The following is a 22026-nucleotide window of genomic DNA, read 5'->3' as shown; positions in this document are numbered from 1 at the left end:
AGAAAAAGGAAATCACTTCAGCTTTCTACTTCAACATAGGGCTGTCAAAAATTTATAGGCCTAACTTTAGTACTTGAGCATCTGCCAACACGGTTACTTAGTAATGCACCAATGTTTTTTACACTCACAATAATTAAAACATTTGCTTGTATTCTATAATGCAGACAGATTCATCAGGTTATTACTGCAACATCAAATGGGCAGACTATTTATGAAATAGGATTTTCTCAGGAGTTTTTTTTGTTCATCCTACTCAAAACAATTCAGGTTTTGAATGTGTCCCATATGCAACAGCTTAATTTATACTGTTAATTTCTATTATGTGTCCATGTTTCTCAATCAGTTTTACTCAGTTAATTGTTATAGTTGCTGTTGCACACTGGGTGCCACTCTAGAGCCATCTTTTCAACTCTTTCTGGTAGCTCCACCACAGTCTTATTTTTCTATCTAAGGGTAGGTAGGTAAGTAAGGAGTGAACACAATGACAAGAATTTCTTTCAAATGATGTCTTATAATATCCATAATACTTAAAATATATTCTTTCACCAACTCCTGTGAACAGGGCAGATCTAACAGCAAATTGGAAACCTTGCATAAAATGTAAATGATCAACTTAAGAACATTAAGAAAATAAGCAGGAGTAGGCCATTCAGCCCTTCAAGCCTATGCTTCCGGTACTTATCCTGTAAACTCATGGCTCATCTGCCCCAGGATTCCACTTCCCTATGATTCTACCTCATCATTAGCCCTCAAGGTTCCAATATTTCAAAAATCTATCTTCAAATACCTTCAGTGATCTAGCCTCCCCAACTCTCTCGGGTAGAGAATTTCAGATATTGACTAATCTCTGGGAAAGAAACTCTTTTCATCTCAATTTTAAAAGGAGTATAACCGTATTCTGTAATTATATCATTTTGCTAAGATATCCCTTACAAGTGGAAACATTTTCTCAGCATCTATCCTATTAGCATCTTCAGAATCTTGTATGTTTCAATCAGATTCCCCTTTATTCTTCTAAATTCTTATGAATAAAGGCCTAATGTGTTTAGCTGTTATTGATAAGTTAACCTCTTGCTCCCAGGAATAAGACTCAATCTCCTATGAACTGCCTCCAATGCCAGTAAATCCTTTCTTAAATAAGGCGGCCAAAACTGTATACACTGCTCTGGGTGCCACCTCACCAGCAACCAATGTAGTTGTAACAAGACTTCCCCGTTTTTAAACTCTAATGCAAAACTATAAAGTTCACCATTTAATTTAATTTCCTAATTACTCCTTGCACCTGCATGCTAACCGCTGTGCTGCACTGTTTTGGACTCACTCCACATAATAGTCTGCCCTTTGATTCATTCTATTGAAGTGCATGACCTCACATTACTATGTTAAACTCCATTTGCCATTTTTTTTGCCCACTCACTCAATCTACATGCACTACCCTCTGTGTGAAAAAGTTACCCCTCAGGGTTCCTGGCCTTATGTCCTTATTACAACATGGCTTCCATCTAATTTTGCATCATCAGTAAATTTGTATTACATTACAGTTACCACCTTCTCCAAATCATTAATATAGTAAGTAAGTAATTGAGGCCCTAGGACTGATTGCCCCTGGTACTCCACTAATTGGGTCTTTGCAACCTGCCCTTGAGATGGTGGAGGTGAGCTGCCTTCTTGAAATGCTGCAGTCCATTTGGTGTAGGTTCACCCATAATATTATTAGCGAGGGACTTCCAGGGTTTTGACCCCAGTAATACTGAAATGATGGTGAGTGGCTTTCAGAAGGAGTTCCAGGTGGTAGTGTTCCCATGTGTCTCCTGCTAATGTCCATCGGTGGTGGAGGGAGCAAAGGGTTGTGCACATGGTGGCAATTGAGCAAACTGTTTTACCTCAGGTGATGTGAGGCTTCTACATCATATTCCAGAAACCCAATCACTTGAGGAATCATCCAGCTCAATCAGTAGTGCTGCTTCTGAACATGTGAAGGACTCATTAGTGATAATTAGCTTGACAAATGATGAACTGCTTCCATCTTAGTCCCAAAACAAATCAACTTGGTTGTTTTTCAATAATATTTGAAGCAGAAGCAGAGGCAGAGGCAGAGGCAGAAGATCAACAGCTTTATTATGTTGAGAATTATCTACTATATTTTTTTCTCATATAGCAGATTAAACAATAGAAAAACTTGATGGATTGAAGCTTTGGTTGGTGTTGTGACAATCTTCTCTTATATATTATTGAAATTACTATGTATTCTTACCTATCAATGTTCCCTGTGGGATTTTCACATAAAGAGTGTCGATCTCCTGTTACCTGAAAAAGTCACAGGCAGGTAAAAATATTATCACATTTTTCAGGTATATAAGCCTCACAGAATGAGGTTTGGATCTATCTGTAGTTCTATCCCTGGCCACTGGGTGGGTTCTCTACACAGTTTCCTGGATCTCTCCAAATCTCAATGATGGTGAAGTCAAAACATTAGTAATTTAAATGTTTCATATTGTCAGTATAGTGATTTATTTATCCCTAACATGCATCTGCCAACCAGAAACACAACTTGTTCAGTCATCAAGTTTCCCGAATCTACTCCCTAGCGTGTCTGCTGTCCTTTGGCTGAATAACCTTCATTCCCAAACTATGTAATAAACTGGTTCCCACCTGTAAAACAGGTATAAAAGGGACAAATTTCAGTTTGCACCATCCTGCACTACCTCAATGATTTATGAAGCATGGAATTGGTCAGATAATTTTTCTGGTGCCCAGGACTAAGATGCATATGCTGTGGAGCCTAGCGCCTGTTACAATAATCTTTCCTATTAACTGTGCTACCAAAGATACTAATGTGAATGGCTGGAAAATACATGCTACTGCTAGGCAAGCTGCTGCTTTCTCTGAATATCTATGCTTAAAATCCAAGGACCAATGTTGTGTGAATCAAGGACCCATGTCTTTAGTTGCATAAAATACTCCTCTCGTTCTGCTGGCAATTTGATAAAGGAACTGTTTGACCTTGATGAGACCTGTAGCAGCCTCACCAGGCACACTGAGTATTCAGAAATAGCAGACCTCAAAGTGCTTTCCTTCAGGGGATCACAATCATTCATCTCTCCTGCTGTAGGCTTTTCTACCCACTTCAATCAGGCCTGCGCTCCCCTCCTCGATTCGGTTTCTTTTTATGGCAGAGACCCTCCCTGTAGGACCCCTGCAGCTACTTCCTGTCGCTTCCACCCTGCTTCCCAGCTCGTGATCTCCACATCATTGTCAGCAATTTCAGGAGAGAGCCAAGCTCAAAGACCTAAAACCCATAAGATCTTGGAGCTGGAGTAGGCCACTCAGCCCATCAAGTCTTCTCCACCATCAATGAGAACAACTTTTCCTCATCTACACTTTCAAGTTCCCTAAGAGTCTTGTATGTTACAATAAGGTCACCTCACTTTCTTCTAAGTTCCAATGAATACTGGCACAACCTACTAAACCTCTCCCCATAAGACATTACCTCCATGTCAGTTATGAGCCTAGATAACATGCCTCCAATACCAGTATACCTTTCCTTAAATAAAACTGCCCATGGTATTCCAACTGTTGTCTCACCAGTGCCTTGTATATTTTTAGAAAAACCTCAATACTTTTATTTTCAATTCCCATTGAAGTAAAAGCCAACATTCCATTTGCCTTCCTTATTGCCCACTGAATTTGGATGTTATTTTTTTCTGATTCATGGGTGATGATTCTCAAATCACTCATTTCTGTAGATTTTCCATTGATATAAAATTCAACTCTTCTATTTTTCCTGCCAAGGTGCACAACCTCACATTTTCCCAAACATTATATTCCACTGAACAAGTTTCACTCATTCGCGTAACCTGTCTGTATCCCTGGGCAGACTCTTTTTACCAGCCTCACCATTCGCCTTCCACCTATTTTGTGTATCATCCACAAACATGGTGATAGTACATTCATTTTCCTCATTGAAGTCATAGAATGATAGACTTATACAGTACGGAAATAGGCCCTTCGGCCCAACTTGTCCATGCTGACTAGGTTTCCTAAACTGCCATTTTCCTGTGTTTGGCCTATGTCCCTCTAAACCTATCCTATTTATGCAACTGTCCAAATGTCGTTTAAATGTTGTAATTGCACCCACCTCACCCACTTTGTGTGGCAGCTTGTTCCAAAAAATGCACCACCCTTTATGTGAAAACATTGCCTCTCAGGTCCCTGTAAAATCATTCTCCGCTCACCTGAAACCTATGGCCCCTAGTTTTGGACTCCCCTACCCTCGGGACAAGACCTTGGTTTCAACTTATCTATGCCTCTCAATTTTCTAAAGTCACCATTCAACCTCCTATGCTCCAGGGAACAAAGTCCCAGCCTATCCAATCTCTCCTTATAATTCAAACCACCCAGTCTCAGTAACATCCCTTTTTGTACCCTTTCCAGTTTTATAACAACTTTCCTACAGTGTAAATAATTGTGGCCCCAGCATTGATCACTGTGGCACTCTACTAGTTACAGGCTACATCCTGAAAATTCACAGCCTCATCCCAAATCTTTGTTTTCTATTGGTTAGCCAATCCTTTCTCCATCCTGATGCACCACCTCCAAAACCATGGACTCTTATATCATTAGGTAGCCTAATGTGTTGGACCTGATCAGCCGCCTCCCACTACCAGCGTATTAAAGTCAGCTTTTTAAGAACAGGAGAAGAAAGAAAATGGGGATCTATAGACCAGTACGTACAACATTATAGTAGTCAAATCTTTTATTAGGGACTTAATATACTTACGCTGTGTCAGCAAGGATTTATGAGGGGTCTATAAGCAGTAAGGTAGATAGAGGTGAACAAATGAAGGTAGTACATTTGAATTTTCAAAAGCCAGCAGTGAGTGAGAGAACATCCAAAACTCAGTATAGAAAATTAGGCTTCCTGAGATTTATACATTACTGTGGCCAGTTTTAAGGATGGGGTTAATAGAAAGAGGACAGAGTGTAACACAACATTTTCAGCTTGGCATGCTCAAACTCGCAGGATCAGTATTTGGACCACAGCCATTCACAAACAATATTAATGACTTGTAGGGCTGAGTGCAGCACATCTATGTTTACTGACAATACAAAGTCAGCTGGGAAAGGAAACAGTAAGGATGCGAGGAGGCTACAGAGGGATGCAGACAGATTGGGCGAGTGGGCGAGAACAGATGGAATGCAAAGTGACAAAGTGTGAATTTATTGACTTTGAAAGGAAAAATAAAAAATAAATCAACATTATTTGAAGAAGAGACTGAGAAATGTTTTCATTCAAACAAACCTTGTATGTGAATGATAGAAAGATGACATGCAGGTACAGCAAGAAAATGGGAAGGCTAATGTAGCCAACAGCTTGGTGTGATCTCCCCCCAAAACTGGGTGGCTTTGTGTCTTTGCAACAATCGGAAAGTGCCACATGCAGAAACCATACATTTCCTTTAAAGAGTAGAATAGAATAGAATACCTACAATGTGAAAACAGGCCCAACAAATTCACACCAACTCTCTGAAGAGTATCTCACCTAGACCCATTCCCCTACTCTATATTTCCCCTGACTAACACGCCTAACCTGCACATCTCTGAACACTATGAGCATTTAGCATGGCCAATTCACCTAATCTGCACATCTTTGGACTGTGGGAGGAAGCCAGAGCACCTGGAGGAAACCCACACAGACACAGGGAGAATGTGTAAACTCCATACAGACAGTCGTCCGAGGGTGGAGTCAAACCTGGGTCCCCGGCACTGTGAGGCAGCCGTGCTAACCAATGAGCCACCGTGCCACCCCACCGTATACTTGGGCAGCTGAACAGCAAATGTCATGGCACTGTACAGTACAACAAACTAATTGAGTACTAATTTCAGAAGTTAGAGGGAACATGGGAGATTTCCAACAATGGTAAGTTGCATTAGTGAGGTCACACCTGGAGTACCATGGGCAATTTTAGTTTCCATACAGAAGGACATATTAGAGGGACTGCAGCAAAGATTGATTGAATTACTTCCTGGGTTGAGGGGATTATCCTATGAGGAGAGATTAAGTAGATCAGGCTAGTATTCCCTGGTGTTTAGAAGAATGGGAGGTGATTGAGGTGAGCCAAATAAGATCCTTAACAGGGTTGACAGGGTAGATGTCAATCTTTGGAATTCTCTCCCCTGGAGGACTGTGGAATCTCACTGTTTGAGTACATTCAAGATCAAAGTTTGATAGTTTTTGGAGTATCAAGGGTAGTAAGGATTTGGGACTAATTCTGGAAGGTGGAGTTGAAGTAAAGTATCAGCCATGGTCGTACTGAACAGCAGGGCAGGATTGTGGGGCTGAATAGCCTCGTCAGCCTCCTACTTTGTATGAGCTAAAATGGCCCAAACCTTACATTGGTGATTTGAGCTCCTGTAGGGTCAACATTGATCTTTCAATCTGAGTTAAATTGGGATTAAGAAGCTATTTTAAAGTCTAATATGGCCATTAGAAGTTGTTACTTGGATATAAATTCTCAAAGGCTTAATATGTTTATCCATATAACATTCCCTGCCTGCCTTTTTAACATAAATTTTAACTCATTTTTTAAAAAAATCAGGTTAAGAGAGATCCATAGAGATGTACAGCACAGAAACAGACCCTTCAGTCCAACCTGTCCATGCCAACCAGATATCCTAAAGTAATCTATTTGCCAGCATTTGGCCCATATTCCTCTGAATCCTTCCCATTCATGAACCCATCCAGATGCCTTTTAAATGTTGTAATTGTACCAGCCTCCACCATTTCCTCTGGCAATTCATTCCATACACGTACCATTCCACCTCTATGTGAAGATGCTACCCCCCTTAGGTCCCTTTTAAATCTCTCCCCTCTCACCTTAAACTGTTGCCATCTAGTTTTGGACTCCCCTACCCTGCGAAAAAGACCTTGACTATTTCCCTTTCCATGCCCCTCATGATTTTATAAACCTTTATAAGGTCACCCCTCAGCCTCCGACGCTTCAGAGAAAACAGCCCCAGCCTATACAGCACCTCCTTATAGATCAAACCCTCCAACCCTGGCAACATCCTGTATATCTTTGCTGAACCCTTTCAAACTTCACAACATCTTTCCTATTGCATAGAGACCAAAACTGCACGCAGGATTCCAAAAGTGGCCTTGCTAATGTCCTGTAAAGTGGTAACATGACCTCCCAACTCCTACACTCGGTGCACTGACCAATAAAGGCAAGGATACCAAATGATTACTTCACTACCTGTCTACATGTGACTCCAGTTTCAATGAACTTTGAACCTGCACCCCAAGGCATTAAATAATAAATGAAGAGAAACACCAGTTGAATGTGTTTAAAGGTTGTGCATCAGTCATAAGTTGCGAACATTAATTTTAAGGCTATATTATAAAGACAATCATGCATGGTAAATTCTGTTATTTTTATAAGAAGTGAGCAGGAGGTTTAAATCATAGAATCTTCTACAAAAAGGCAAAGATTATTTACACAGTTGTTGTAGTGTTAACTATTATATCCCTACAGACATGAGGAACAAAGTTTGAAGAATATGGTTCAGTCCAAGGAAAGTGAGCTGAATAAACTGAAGGCCAGTGGGATGGACTGGTTGAAACGTTTCAATGAGAATATGCCTGCATTTCTCCGTAAAGTAGAGGAAGCCCATAAACAAGGCCGTTTCAGGAAGAAACCAATTGGCCCTTTAGGTAAGTCTCAGCATTTTACAAAATGTACTTATCTAAAGCAGTGACAGAATGATTGATTGATTGCTTTTGACTTTCTTGGCAATAACCACAATGTGTAAAGGTCCAGTATATTGCAAACTGAAGTCCAAAAGAAAATCATTTATAAAATCCATCATTAAACTTGAACACAGTTGTTTCTTTCTCCATAAAATATAGATATGATTAGAAATATTAATTTGGAAAGCCTTAGGAACTGAGAGGCGAGCAATGTTTAACTCTAGCCTGCAACTTTAAAGGGGACAAAAAAAGCTAAAGAACTGCGGATGCCGTAAATTAGAAACAAAAACAGAAATTGCTGGAAAAGCTCAGCCCATCTGGCAGCGGCTGTGGAGAGTTAACATTTCCAGTCGAGTGACCCTTCCTCAGAACTGTACTGAGATTTTCCAGCAATTTCTGTCTTTGCCTCTTAAAAGGCAAAAGCATTGTACATTGTGAGTGGAGGAGGTCATTGTGATATTACTTCTGACATCATTTAAAGACATTTGGACAGGTAATTGATAGGAAAGGTGTGGATGGATATGGACCAAATGCAGACAGTTTGGTCCAGTTCAGTTTAGGAAACTATATTGGTATGGATAAGTTGGGCCAAACAGCATGTTTCCATGCTGTATACCTCTATGACTCTGTGGAAGAAATTGCAATAATGGCACAGCAAGAGAAGGAGCAGGCTTCAAGGTTTTCCAGCACTAGCCTGAAGATTTTGGTTGAGATAGAGGGGTGTGCTCTATTCATAAGGTGTAAGATGCTCTCTGGAGATCAATGCCAGGATTCAAGACAAGAGGATGCAGTGGTGCAGAAAGTTCAATGTTCTCACAGAGTGGCTAAGGTCACTGAATCTAACCTTAATCACTACCTTGCATCAACTACACAACATGCCTTATTCTGTTAAATGCATCATAGACATAACATATACTTTCTAATGGACTTTATCAATGAGAGCTTATATCTCACATTTATAGCCTCACCTCAACCTCACATTTAGCAAGCCTCATATCTTGCTGGTTATGAGACTTACTAAATATGTGAGGTTGAGATGAGGCTATAAATGAGAGATATAAGCTCTCATTGATAAAGATTCCACCATGGCTGTCACGTCACCCAAATGGATCACTCCTCAATCCCTGACACACTTCTCTCTCTCGCAGGAAAAGGTGGCACCAGCACAAGGGAAGCTTCATTCTCTTCTTTCTAAACAGAGTGAAACTGAAAAAAAATGACTTTGCCAGTAGAGTGGGAATTCCTGCGATATAGGGAAGCATCAACAGCACACATGTGGTTTTCTTGATCCTATATCTCAATAGTGTATGAGCCAAGATTGCAAAAGGGTACCAATCACTCAATATGCAGTTGGTGTGTGCCTACACAAATGCAGGTAAAAACAATGACTGCAGCTGCTGGAAATCAGAGTCTAGATTAGAGTGGTGCTGGAAAAACACAGCAGTTCAGGCAGCATCGGAGGAGCAGTAAAATCAACATTTCGGGCAAAAGCCCTTCATGAGGAACGCAAATGAATCATGCTTGGAAATGCTCACTATCTCGGGCATCAGATATGATGCATTAGTCGTGCACCAATCAGCTTTATCAACACGCTGTCTTCAGCACAACAACTCACTCCCAGTGACATACTCCATGAGTTTGTTACCCTGAAAGTTTGTGTGATGACAATGTTAGAGATACTTGTCAGATCACTTAATATTGTTTATTTCTCTTGGTCTTCTCTCCCTCTGGGACAAGAGGCAGGCCAGGCGAAAAGTCCTGGAAGCTTATGTGCACGAAGGATGGATTGGACTGAGGGAAGTAGGGTTTGGGCGAAAGCAGTGGGACTTGGAATGCAGACAGATTGTGGGAAATGGCTGAAGTGACATTGGAGATGCATTGTGGGAATGTACCATTGGCTTCTGATAACACTGACCTTGAGGTTTGTGGTTTGCAAACTATTGCCAGGCTCAATAAAGGAGCGTGGTGAATGAAGCAGGGTGTATGCTTGTGCTCACCTTAACCGCTTGTGTGAGGTCATTAAACTTCTTTTAATATTGCATTCAGGTGTTTGGGGCTATGCCATTTTGCCCTTTGACCTTCCCAGGATTGCTTAAAGGCCCTTCTGGACCATCAGGTCAGAGGAACCCGTCCTCCTTTCTAGCTCCTTGCAGCAAGGCCTCCAGCTCACCATCTGAGAAACCTGTGTCATGATGCCCAGTTGGTTGTGTCATTTCTGTTGCTCGCTCCTCATTGATAGAGCTTGTTCCAACACTGTCAGGCCTTGCTGCAGCCAGAATTCAACTCAGATTTAAGAGGTGCACACTGGCTTTAAGTGTTGCAAGCTGGCCATGAACTTGGAGCCTGTGCTGAGATGTCCTGTCTCTTGGCAGTGGGCCCAGCACAAGGCAGTATATCATAATCATTGCAATGATCAAACAGCAAGGACAGCTTGTATATGCTGTCTACACAACTTTGAACAAACACAGAGCACTAACACAATGTCATCCCTGTACCCAAACTCTGGGGCTATGATTTGGAATGTCGGTGTTGGACTGGGGTGTACAAAGTTTAAAATCACAACACCAGGCTATAGTCCAACAGGTTTAATTGGAAGCACTAGCTTTTGGAGCACCGCTCCTTCATCACAACCACTTGATGAAGGAGCCGAAGGAGCAGTGCTCTGAAAGCTAGTGCTTCCAATTAAACCTGATGGACTATAACCTGGTGTTGTGTGATTTTTAACTCTGGGGCTATTGTTGTGACCCTAGCTGATGTTATGACAGGACGAGTCAGTACCCAGATTGAGACTGAACTTGGTAGATCACACTTTGTTTGTTTCACTTTTAATTACGTAATCTCTCACTGAAACATTAACACATCATTAACAATAAAACTAAATCTTGCTAATCAAAAAAAGTGAAGATAAAATATAAGAAACCAAACTATTTACTGAAAACAAAAAATTCAAATATTTTCAAGCACACAGTAAAAGTATAATCTGACAATCCCAAAACATTTACAACTTCCAAAACAAAAATGTTCCTTGCATAGTACCCAAAATCACCTCCTGTTTCATAATCAGACCACAGAGAAAATCTGTTTCTCACACCATGATAAGCTTAAGGTAACTGACTTTAACTTGGTGACTAGAAATGATTATCTCCTGACTCATTTGGACCATGTTTCAGAAGTTCAGGGGCTTATTGACCATGGCCTATCTACCAATAGAGCTGAAAATGTGTTGCTGGAAAAGTGCAGCAGGTCAGGCAGTATCCAAGGAGCAGGAGAATCGACATATCGGGCATGAGCCCTTCTTCAGGAATGAGGGCCCTTTCCTGATGAAGGGCTCATGCCCGAAACGTCGATTCTCCTGCTCCTTGGATGCTGCCTGACATGCTGCGCTTTTCCAGCAACACATTTTCAGCTCTGATCTCCAGCATCTGCAGTCCTCACTTTCTCCTTACCTACTATTACTTTTAGAATAATGGTTCCAGGCATTATAGATCAGCAAACTTATGACTCTGGAATCCATGGCCTGGTCTGAAATCGGCTTGGGTGAACCAAGAAGGAGTTGAGAGTGTGATGCTGGAAAAGCACAGCAGGTCAGGCAGCATCCAAGGAGCAGGAGAATTGATGCTTTGGTCACAAGCCCTTCATCAGGAATGAGGCTGTGAGCCGAGGGGATAGAGAGATAAATTGGAGGGGGGGGGGGGGGCGGGGGTGGATGGCTGCGGGGATGGGAGCTGAAAGTGCAATAGGTGGATTGAGGTGGGGGTAATGGTGATAGGTTGGAGGGGAGGGTGGAGCGAATGGAAGCGGAGGGTGGAAGGAAGTTGGACAGGTAGGATCGGTCATGAGGTTGGTGCCGTTGGAAGGTTGGAACTGGGAGAAGGTGGGGGGGGTGGAGAAGGGAAATGAGGAAACTGGTGAAATCCACATTGATGCCGTGGGGTAGGAGGGTCCAGAGTCTGAAGATGAGGCATTCTTTCTCCAGGCATTGGGTGGTTAGGGAGTGGTGATGGCGAAGGCCCAGGACCTGCATGTCCTCAGTGGAGTGGGAGGCAGAATTGAAGTGTTCGGTCACAGGACAGTGGGGTTGGTTGGTGTGAGTTTTCCGGAGATGTTCTTTGAAGCGCTTTGCAAGTAGGAATCTTGTCTCCTCAATGTAAAGGAGACCGCATTGGGAGCAACAGATACAGTAAATGATGTGTGTGGAAGTGCAGGTAAAACTTTGATGGATGTAGAAGGCACCTTTGTGGCCTTGGACGGAGGTGAGGGGGGAGGTGTGGGCACAAGTTTTGCAATTCCTTTGGTGGCAGGGGAAGGTGCCAGGAGGAGATGGTGGGTTGGTGGGGTGCGTGGACTTGACGAGGGAGTCGCGGAGGTAATGACCTTTACGGAAAGTGGATGGAGATGGGGACAGAATTATATCTCTGGCAGTGAGGTCCATTTGTAGGTGACGGAAATGGTGGAGGATGATGCAGTGTATATGGAGGTTGGTGGGTGGAAGGCGAAGATCAGGGAGGTTCTGTCCTTGTTGCAGTTGGAGGGGTGTGGTTCAAGGATGGAGGTACAAGAAGTGGGTGAGATGTGCTGGGGTGCATTGTCAACCACATGGGATGGGGAATTGCAATCTTTAAAGAAGGACGCCATTTGGTGTGTTCTGTGGTGGAACTGGTCCTCCTGGGAGCAGATGCGGCGAAGGTGGAGGAATTGGGAATAAGGGATAGCGTTTTTACAGGAGGCAGGGTGGGAAGGAGGTGTAGTCCAGGTAGCTGTGGGGGTCAGTGAGTTTGTGGAAGATATCAGTGTTGAGTCAGTCACCGTTGATGGAGATGGAGGCATACTGGAAGGGGAGGGAGGTGTCTAAGATGATCCAGGTGAATTTAAGGTCAGGGTGGAATGTGTTGGTTGTTCAACCTCCTTGTAGGATAATGAGTGGCACTGACACAATCATCAATGTAGCGGAGGAAAAGGTAGGGAATGGTGCCAGTGTAACTCCAGAAGATGGACTGTCCCACGTAACCACCCACCTCTCTGACTTATCACCATTACCCCCACCTCCACCAACCTATCGCACTCTCAGCTATCTCCCCCCCAGTGCCATCCCCCCTCCCATATTATCTCACTACCCTCTCGGCTCAAAGCCTCGCTCCTGATGAAGGTATTTGCACAAAATGTTGATTCTCCTGCTCCTCGGATGCTGCCTGACCTGCTGTGCTTTTCCAGCACCACACTCTCAACTCTAACCTCCAGCATTTGCAGTCCTCAACTCACGTAAGCGGAGTGCTCCCAAATGGAATTGTGGGCCTATGTTCATGAAATGGAACTGCAGTCATTCAAGACACCAGCTTATCTCCACTTTCTTGAGGCCAACTTCGAATCGGCAGTAAATGTTGCCATGTCCCATGAATAATGTATTTTTTTAAAAATGCAAAATGCAAGAAACTGTAATAAATTGTGGCGGACGGTGCAGGGTTCCTCCACCCAGGTCCTAGTAGCAGGAGAATTACTTGAGGCCCTCAGCTCAATGATGTTGCTCACAAGACAAAATGGCTCTCATTTTCTCCCTGTTGTCCCCAAAGGGTTGCATTGTCTGCTGGAGCCATGTGCCAGCCGGTCAGTGGATAGTTCCTGTTGCTTCGCAAACACTCTGTGATTTGATATAGTGGTTCAGATAGCCAGAGATCAATGAACAAATACAAGGACTCTGAAGCAAAGAGATTTGTGGCCCAGCATGTTTTTATCATCATTGGCAGTTCCATTCACACCCTCTGTGAGGCAAGAGAGAGAGTACATATCTCTGATCATGCCCATTGGAAAAATCGATACAATGTGCGCACTGTTTATGATTTGCGTTGAGGTTAGAAAATTGCTCTCCACAGACTCTGGGTTGAATACTAAATCAAAACTGAAAGAACTGTGGATGCTGTAAATCAGAAACAAAAACAGAAATTCAGCAGGTCTGGCAGCATCCGCGCAGAGAAATCAGAGTGAACATTTCAGATCGAGTGACCTTCTTCTGAACTGGGCTGATAGTGCCTGCTGGCAAGAATGGTAAGAAGAATCTCCCTCCGAGGAGCTTATTCTCTCTGCCTTGCCCCTGCACCTTTTCCCTTTTCCCATTCATGTAGCAAATGAAGCAATAGGGAAATGGCAGTGCTCATGCTGGGGGGTAAAACACAGGTTGACCAAAACCCTTGAATTCAGAAGCATGAAGCATGGTCTTCTCCAGATGCAGCCCCACTCCTTGCAGATTTATGGACAGTAATAAACGACTCAGAGCATTTTACAAACTCAGCATTAGCCCATAGCTGTCAACCAACAACTAACCTTTTAAAATGTATTACTGTGGATAACAAGCTGAAAGGTCAGTTGTGCATCTTTAAAAGAGGCTGTTAGTTGATGTGTCAAGGTGGAAAATGTCTTGCTTCTGCTCCCACACTCAGTCCTGTAGTTGCCCCTTCCTGTTCCTGCCCCAGGCCTCAGTCTCTCTCACTTCTCCTCCCTCATTCTCTGGATTCCATTTCTGCCCTCTGGTATTCACTTTAAAGTATCTCTGGGTCTGTGCTCTCCTGGCTCCTGCTTTGAACTTGCACCGAGGTTCTGAGCCCCACCTAGTTACAGAAGTTGGTTGGTGCCATTGGTTCGAGACTTCAACCTCACCATCCAGCTTCTGCCATGAGTTAGATTAGATTAGATTCTCTCCAGGCTCTTCGTCCCAACAAGTCCACACTGACCCTCCGAAAAACAACCCACCCAGACCCATTCCCTTACATTCATCCCTGACTAATGCACCTAACACTATGGGCAATTTAGCATGGCCAATTCACCTCACCTGCACATCTTTGGATTGTGGGAGGAAACCGGAGCACCCGGAGGAAACCCATGCAGACACGGGGAGGATGTGCAAACTCCGAGCCTGGTCAATTAAAACTCCATGAGCCAAATGTATTTTTAGCATTTATATTTATGTTGCATTGCTTTTATATTTTTAGATTTCTTTTATTTGGAAGATAATTTTCATAGAATTCCTACAGCATAAAGCAGACCATTTGGCCCATCAAGTCCACATTGAACCTCTGAAGGGCATTACACCCAGACCCACTCCCCTACCCTTTCTCCATAACCCTACATTTCCCATGGTTAATCCACCCAGTCTGCATATTTTTGGACTGGGGAGGAAACCGGAATACCAGGAGGAAACCCACACAGACAGAGGGAGAATGTGCAAACTTCACAAAAGCCACCATGTCACCATATTTTGTTCCTGGATTTGGCATTTTGGGAACGTAGAGGAGGAGCAGAAGCTGGAGAGTCAGAGTCAAAATGTGTGTCAATGGAAAAGCACAGCTGGTCAGGCAGCATCGGAGGAACAGGAAAATTGACGTTTCAGACATAAGCCCTTCATCAGTAGCATGTACGATTTCAGCTGAATGTCAAAGTCATTTTCTGCTGAGAACTGTCCTGAAGTGTCCAACAACATAGTATTTCTTTTATATTGAGTGATTAATTAAATTTGCAACTTATTTCAGCTACTCACATGCATGGTACAGGATTTCAATTGATACATCACATTTTCTGAGTGAAAAATGTCTACTTGAACCAACCTATAGTTTTAGTCTTGACTTCTATGGGAACCGAGAAATCACATAAAGTAAGCTACACTTAAAGTCATATTTTTCTGGAATGGGAACAACAATCAAGTTAGGACTTAAAGTACAAAAGTCAGAAAAATTGAAGTAGATAATATGAAAATGGATAAAAGGACATGGATAGAGGTGAAGCTAGAAAATAAAAAGGAAAGGAAATAAATACATTAACTTAACTGACTGGAAGTCGATCAATATGCCATTCGGATGTTTGGTGTGAAATCTCCTGTTTTTCTTTCATGTGAAGGGTTTGTGTATCAGCACGTGTGTAATAAACTTGGCAGCAGTGAGCTTAAACCTATGCATTTAAGGTAATATATGCATTATGTAATGTGTATTCAGGAATACTGAGCACTAATTTTAATACCAAGACATTGTTTTATTTTAGGTGCTTGCTTCAAGTTGAAATATCCTGAATTGGCTTTGGCAGTTGAAAATTGTTTGAGAAATCTCCTGCATTCATTTTGCTGTGATAACTACAGAGATGAGCAGGTGCTACAGAGTTTGATGTCACAATATTTCAATCCAAGAAAACGACCCCAAATTAATGTGTGTGAGTTTTCAAATCAAGTGTACAACATAAAAAACAGGTGTGTTTCAAGATGCTTAATTCTTAAATATTTTACTCTGCTTTGAAATTTTCTCGAGCAAAACGATTACAAAATAAGACATTGCATAAATAGTATAAATTAGATAATATAAGACTATAAGACGTAGGAACAGAATTAAGCCATTCAGCCCATCGATTCTGCTGTACATTTGATCATAGTTAATATGTTTTTCATCCCCATTCTCCAGCTTTCTCTCTGTAACCTTTGATCCCCATACTAATCAAAAAACTAGCAACCTCCATGTTAAATACACCCAATGACTTAGACTTCACAATCTTCTGCAGCAGCATGTTCCACAGATTCCCCAGCCTCTGGCTGAAGAAATTCATCCTCATCTCAGTTCTAAAGGGTTGGTCTCTTCACTCTAAGACTGTCCTCTTGGCTTAGCGAGAATGGGTACCCAATGAACACAGTCTGCCGATTTCTCAGCAACAAACCCAAATAAGCAGACAAAACACATCCAGAAACCCTAGCCACTCTCCCCTATGTCAGAGACATCTCAGAAATGACTGCCAGACTACAGACCCCTTGGCATCATGGTAACCCACAAGCCCATCAACACACTAAAACAGCAGCTAATGAACTTGAAAGACCCTATACAGACAATAAGCAAAACTAGCGTCATTTACAAAATACTGTGCAAGGACTGTAACAAACACAACATTGGACAAACAGGCAGAAAACTAGCCACCAGGATACATGAACACTAACTAGCCACAAAAAAACATGACTCTCTCTCACTATTATGCTCACATACGGATGAGGAAGGACACCACTTCGACTGGGACAACACATCCATCCTAGGACAAGCCAAACAAAGACACGCACGAGAATTCCTAGAAGCATGGTATTCCAACCGGAACTCTATCAACAAGCACATTGAGTTAGACCCCCAACTACCACCCCTGAGAAAAGGAACTTCACCACAGGAAATGACATCACCAACCCAAAGAAACCCAAACATATAAATAGAAAGCAGGAATTTTCAGCATTGCTTCACCTGAGGTCTACTGAAGGTATTACCTAGAAGGGTAACAAAACATCTGGAAATAAACCTTGCAGCTCAGCGAGCAAACCTACATCCATGTCTTCTTGGCTGTAAGTCTCTCCCAGTAATGGAAACATCTTCTCCGTGCCCACTTTATTCAGGCTTCTCAGTATTCCATAAGCTTCAAAGAGATCCTCCTTCAACTTCTAAACCACATTGAGACAGACCCAGAGTCCTCAACATTTCTTCATATAATAAACCCTTCATCCCCGGGATCAGCTTTGAAAACCTCTCTGGTCCCCTTCAAAGACCTGCACATCTTCCTCGGATAGGGGGCCCAAAACTGCTCACAATATTTTAATGAAGTCTGACCAGAGCCTTAGACAGCCTCAGAGTACATCTCTGCTCTTGTATTCTCGCCCTCTTGAAATAAATGCCAACATTACATTTGCCTTCCTAACTTCCAATTGAACTTGCATCTTAAGAGAATCCTGATCTAGAACTCACAAGTCCCCTTTTGCTTCAGATTCTTGAAGCCTTTCCTCATTTAGAAAATAGTCTGCACCCCTATTCTTCTTACCAAAGTGCATAGCTTCACAGGTTCCACATTGTATTCCATCTGTCACTTCTTTGCCCATTCTCCTAGACTGTCCAAGTTCTTCGCAGCCTCCCTGCTTCCTTAACAACTATCTTTGTGTCACCTACAAACTTAGCAACAAAGCCCTCAGTTCCTTCATCCGTATTGTTAATGTGAATAGTTGTGGTCCCAACATGGACTTTTGCGGAACTCCACAAGTCACCGGATGCCATTCTGAAAAAGTCCCCTTTAACCCTGCTCTCTACCTTCTGCCAGTCAGCCAATGCTTTATCCATGCCCGTACCTTGTTCCCGAACACCATGAGCTCTTACCTTATTTAATAGCCTCCTCTGTGGCACCTTATCAAAGGCCTTCTGGAAATCAAGATGGATTCTGTTCACTGGGTCTCCTTTGTTTAATTTACTCAATACTTCCCTGAAGGATTCTAACAGATTTGTCAGGCATGACCTCCCCTTGGTAAGGCTGTGCTGACTCAGCCCTATTTTATCATGCACTTCCAAGTACTTCACAATCTCATTCTTAATAATGGACTCTAAAATCTTACCAACAATTGAGGTCAGGCTAACCAACCTATAGGTTTCTGCCTCCTCTCTCCCTCCCTTCTTAAATAGGAGTGTTCCATTAACCATTTTTCAGTCCTTAGGGACCTTTCCCAACTTTAGTGATTCCTGAAAGATTACCACTAATGCCTGTACAATCTCCTCAGCCATCTCCTTCAGAACTCTGCTGTGTAATCCATCAGCTCTGACTGATTTATTCACTTTTATATCTTTCAGCTTCCCCAACACCTTCTCCCTAGTGATGGCCATTACACTCACCTCTGAACCCCCACCCCCCTCACCCCGACTCTTTTGAAGTTTTGGAACTGGTGTCTTCCACTGTGAGAACTGATGCAAAGTACCTATTCAGTTCCTCTGCCACTTTTCTTTTCCCATTACTATTTCTCTAGCCTAATTTTCCCGAGGTCTAATGTCCATTCTTGCTTCTCTTTTACCTTTTTTTAATATCTAAAAAACCTGTAGCAATTTTCTTTTAAATTACTGGCTTTCTTATTTTCATATTTCATCTTCACCCTCCCTTATTGCTTTTTTAGTTATCTTCTGCCACTTTTTAAAGGCTTTCCAATCCCTTGGTTTTCCACTCATCTTCCCTCCATTGTACGATTTTCATTTTGCTTTTATGTTTTCCCTCATTTCCCTTGTCTTATCCCCCCCCCGTTATAGTATGCTTCATCTTCCTTCCTGTACTTCTCAAATTGCTTCCAGAAACTCTATCATCTTTTCTCCTAGGCTTCCCTGACAATGAACTCTGGCCTTGACCCAACTGTAATACCATTACACCTGATTCCAGCTTCTCCCTCTCAAGCTGCAGAGTGAATTCTAACATATTATAGTCACTGCCCCTTAAAGGTTCCTTCACCTTATGCTCCCTAATTAATCTGTCTCATTACACATTACCAATTAAGGTAGCTGTACAATTGCTTGTATTCACTCATCTACAGGGGTTAGCAAAGGGTTGTGCTGTTGTGCATGTGACATTATAGTCATGTACTATCAGGTGTGCATACCTACTCATAATTGTTTGGCATTTGAGTCAAGCATGCGACAATCCAGTCTCATGGGCAACACGGTGGCACAGTGGTTAGCACTGCTGCCTCACAGCGCCAGAGACCCGGGTTCAATTCCCGCCTCAGGCGACTGACTGTGTGGAGTTTGCACGTTCTCCCCGTGTCTGCGTGGGTTTCCTCCGGGTGCTCCGGTTTCCTCCCACAGTCCAAAGATGTGCAGGTCAGGTGAATTGGCCATGCTAAATTGCCTGTAGTGTTAGTAAGGGGTAAATGTAGGGGTATGGGTGGGTTGCGCTTCGGCGGGTCGGTGTGGACTTGTTGGGCCGAAGGGCCTGTTTCCATACTGTAATGTAATCTAAAACATTGTACATCGCTTCTGATTCCAAGCAACGTACCAGCGAAATGTTTAAACTGTTACTCAACTTAATGACCTGCAGGGAAAAAGCTTTGATCTTGATGGTATTCAAGGTGATACTAACAACTGAAGTCAATTACATCACAGGATCCAAGCTGATTGGATGTTTCATCATAGGAATATATCAAGATGACTACTGAGTCATTGGCCCTGATCTTGATACAAACCCTACATTGTTCGTGAAGCTTCAATACACAGACTAAACAAAATCCAAAATAACTTTGTATTTTTTCTCTCTAAAGAGCTGTTTACCATCCAGAATTCCCAACAGTTTTTGAATCCTTAGAAATAAGCAACCCAGTGGTGGCAAACTGCTTCATCGATTTGAGGAACATTGAAAGAATCCTGATAATCAAAGTAGGCCAATTTTGCAATTTTCATTCTGCAGAATTCCGTTTTTTGTTTGACAATGCTTATAATAGGGATAATGTTTGAGATGAACAAAGTTATACATTCATGGTGATTAGTGTGGTGGAGCAAGGTTAACTTTGAACAACTGAAAACAATAAATGCTGGCGATCACAGCAGGTCAGGCAGCATCAATGGAGTGAGCAAGTTAACATTTTGAGTTGAGACGACTCTTCATCTGAGCTGAGGTGAAGTATGGAGGGGGCAGCATTTATGTAATATTTGGGAAGGGTGTGTGGGGGTAGGGGGTGCAGGGTGCTGGTGAAGAAATGATGTTGATCGTTCAGATTAAGTGAACAGAACATGAGAATAGCAGAACGATAGTGTGTCTCCTGCCAGACTTGAAAGGACAGACACTGGGGAAGGGCATGATAACAAACTAAAATAAAGGAAAGAACTTGTTCACAATTTGAAGGTGTTGAACTCAATATTAAGTCAAAAAAGGCTGTGAAATACCTTGTCTGAAGGTGAGATGTTGTTCCTCCAGTTTTTGCTGCGATTCACTGAACACTGCAGCATTCGGAGGACAGACATGTAGGTGTGTGAACAGGATGCTGCATTAAAAATATTGGCTGCGAGAAGGACGGGGTCCTGCTTGTGGAGGTGTTCTGCAAAACGGTCACCCAGTCTGCATTTGGAATGTAGAGTAGGTCACGTTGGGTGCAGCAAATACAATGCACAGGATTGGAGGAGGTCCAGGTGAAATGCTGCTTCACGTGGAAAGCCTGTTTTAGCCCTTGGATGGTGAGCAGGGAGGAAGTGAAGGGGCAGGTGTTGCACCTTCTGTGGTCACATGGAAAGGTGCCATGGGAAGGGGTGGCGTTGGTGGTTGTGGAACGTACTAGGGTGTCCTGGAGGGAACGATTCCTGAGAAATGCAGATGGGCGAGTGAGGGGAAGATGTACTTCGTGGTGGTGTTCTGCTGGAGTTGTCTGAAGCGGCAAAGAATGATCCTTTGAATGCGGAGGCTGGTGGGATGAAAAGTGAGGACAAAGGGGAATCTGTTCACACCATTGTGAGTGACGGGAAGGGGCAAGAACGGAAATATGGGTGATAGGTCAGGGCCCTGTCAACCACAATGGATGGGAAACCTTGGTCATGGAAGAAGGAAGCCATGGCAGCAACACTGTTTCGGGAAGAGGCATTATCCAAACAGATACGACATAGGTGAAGGAACTGGGAGAATGAGATGGAGTCCTTGTGGGATGTGGGGTGTGATGAGCTGTCATGAAGATAGCTATGTGGGTCAGTAGCTTTGTAATGGATGGCAGTGAATGAGTTATCTCCTGAAATGGAGACAGAGAGGTCAAGGAAAGGAAGGGAAGTGTTGGAAATCAGCGATGTGAAAGTTATAGAGGGGTGGGAGTCCTGATAAGAGCACGAAGTAGCACTAAAGCAGTTGTTGATGTACCAAGAGTTGTGGGAGGGAGCCTTTGTAGGACTGGAACAAGGATTGTTCCACTTACTCCATAAAGAGGCAGCATAACTGTGAGAGGACAAGTTCAGCCAGGCAAAGGAGAGTGATGGTGGATGGGGATTGTTCGGGCTTCTGGTCGAGGAAGAAGCCGAGAGCTCTTTGAACTAACTTTCAACTATTTTATTCTCAAGACTAATTGTGTCGCATTGTCACTTAGATGTGAGCATCCAAACTGGGCAAAGCCGTTGGTGAGGTAGTACTGATTTACTGGAGCATTTCTGAGAGAGATGTTAAAGCAAAGCCTTATTTGCCGTTTCATTTGCCAAACATGAAATATCTCATGGTATTGTTTCAGAGTAGAACTTTTCCCAATGTCATGGAAAATATTCTTCCTTCAGCCAAAACAAATGAAAATGGGACAGCTACTCATTTTCTGTACCTCACTGCTGTTTACCTAACTTCTGATGTGCATAATGCTTACCAAAGTAATGACAGTGACTACATTTCAAAATAATTCAAAAGCTTAGGAACATTCCAAAGATGTAAAAGTTGCTATCCTTTTTTTCTGCACTGGTAAGTTGGGTAATTTAATTTTGAAGAAAGAACTTATGGTTAAAGAGAATTGTGTACCTTTTTCA

General features: G+C 42.7%; 1 protein-coding gene across 4 annotated transcripts in view; it reads left to right on the top strand.

Annotated features, from left to right (window-relative positions):
- Window positions 1–22026, top strand: part of LOC140466507 (structural maintenance of chromosomes protein 6-like) — a 127468-nt gene that overhangs the window by 69699 nt on the left and 35743 nt on the right. For all 4 annotated transcript variants that reach the window (XR_011955225.1, XM_072561992.1, XM_072561997.1 and 1 more), the window contains 3 exons: window positions 7536–7714; window positions 15773–15974; window positions 19806–19920. Coding sequence is in view for 3 of the 4 variants with exons in the window: in XM_072561992.1 (XP_072418093.1) it covers window positions 7536–7714; window positions 15773–15974; window positions 19806–19920 (496 nt within the window). In the remaining variant the exon portion in view is untranslated. The remainder of the gene's footprint in view (window positions 1–7535; window positions 7715–15772; window positions 15975–19805; window positions 19921–22026) is intronic.

Source organism: Chiloscyllium punctatum, chromosome 3, assembly GCF_047496795.1.
Source record: "Chiloscyllium punctatum isolate Juve2018m chromosome 3, sChiPun1.3, whole genome shotgun sequence".
NCBI classification, from domain to species: Eukaryota; Metazoa; Chordata; class Chondrichthyes; order Orectolobiformes; family Hemiscylliidae; genus Chiloscyllium; species Chiloscyllium punctatum.
This window is presented reverse-complemented; position numbering and strand designations above follow the sequence as displayed.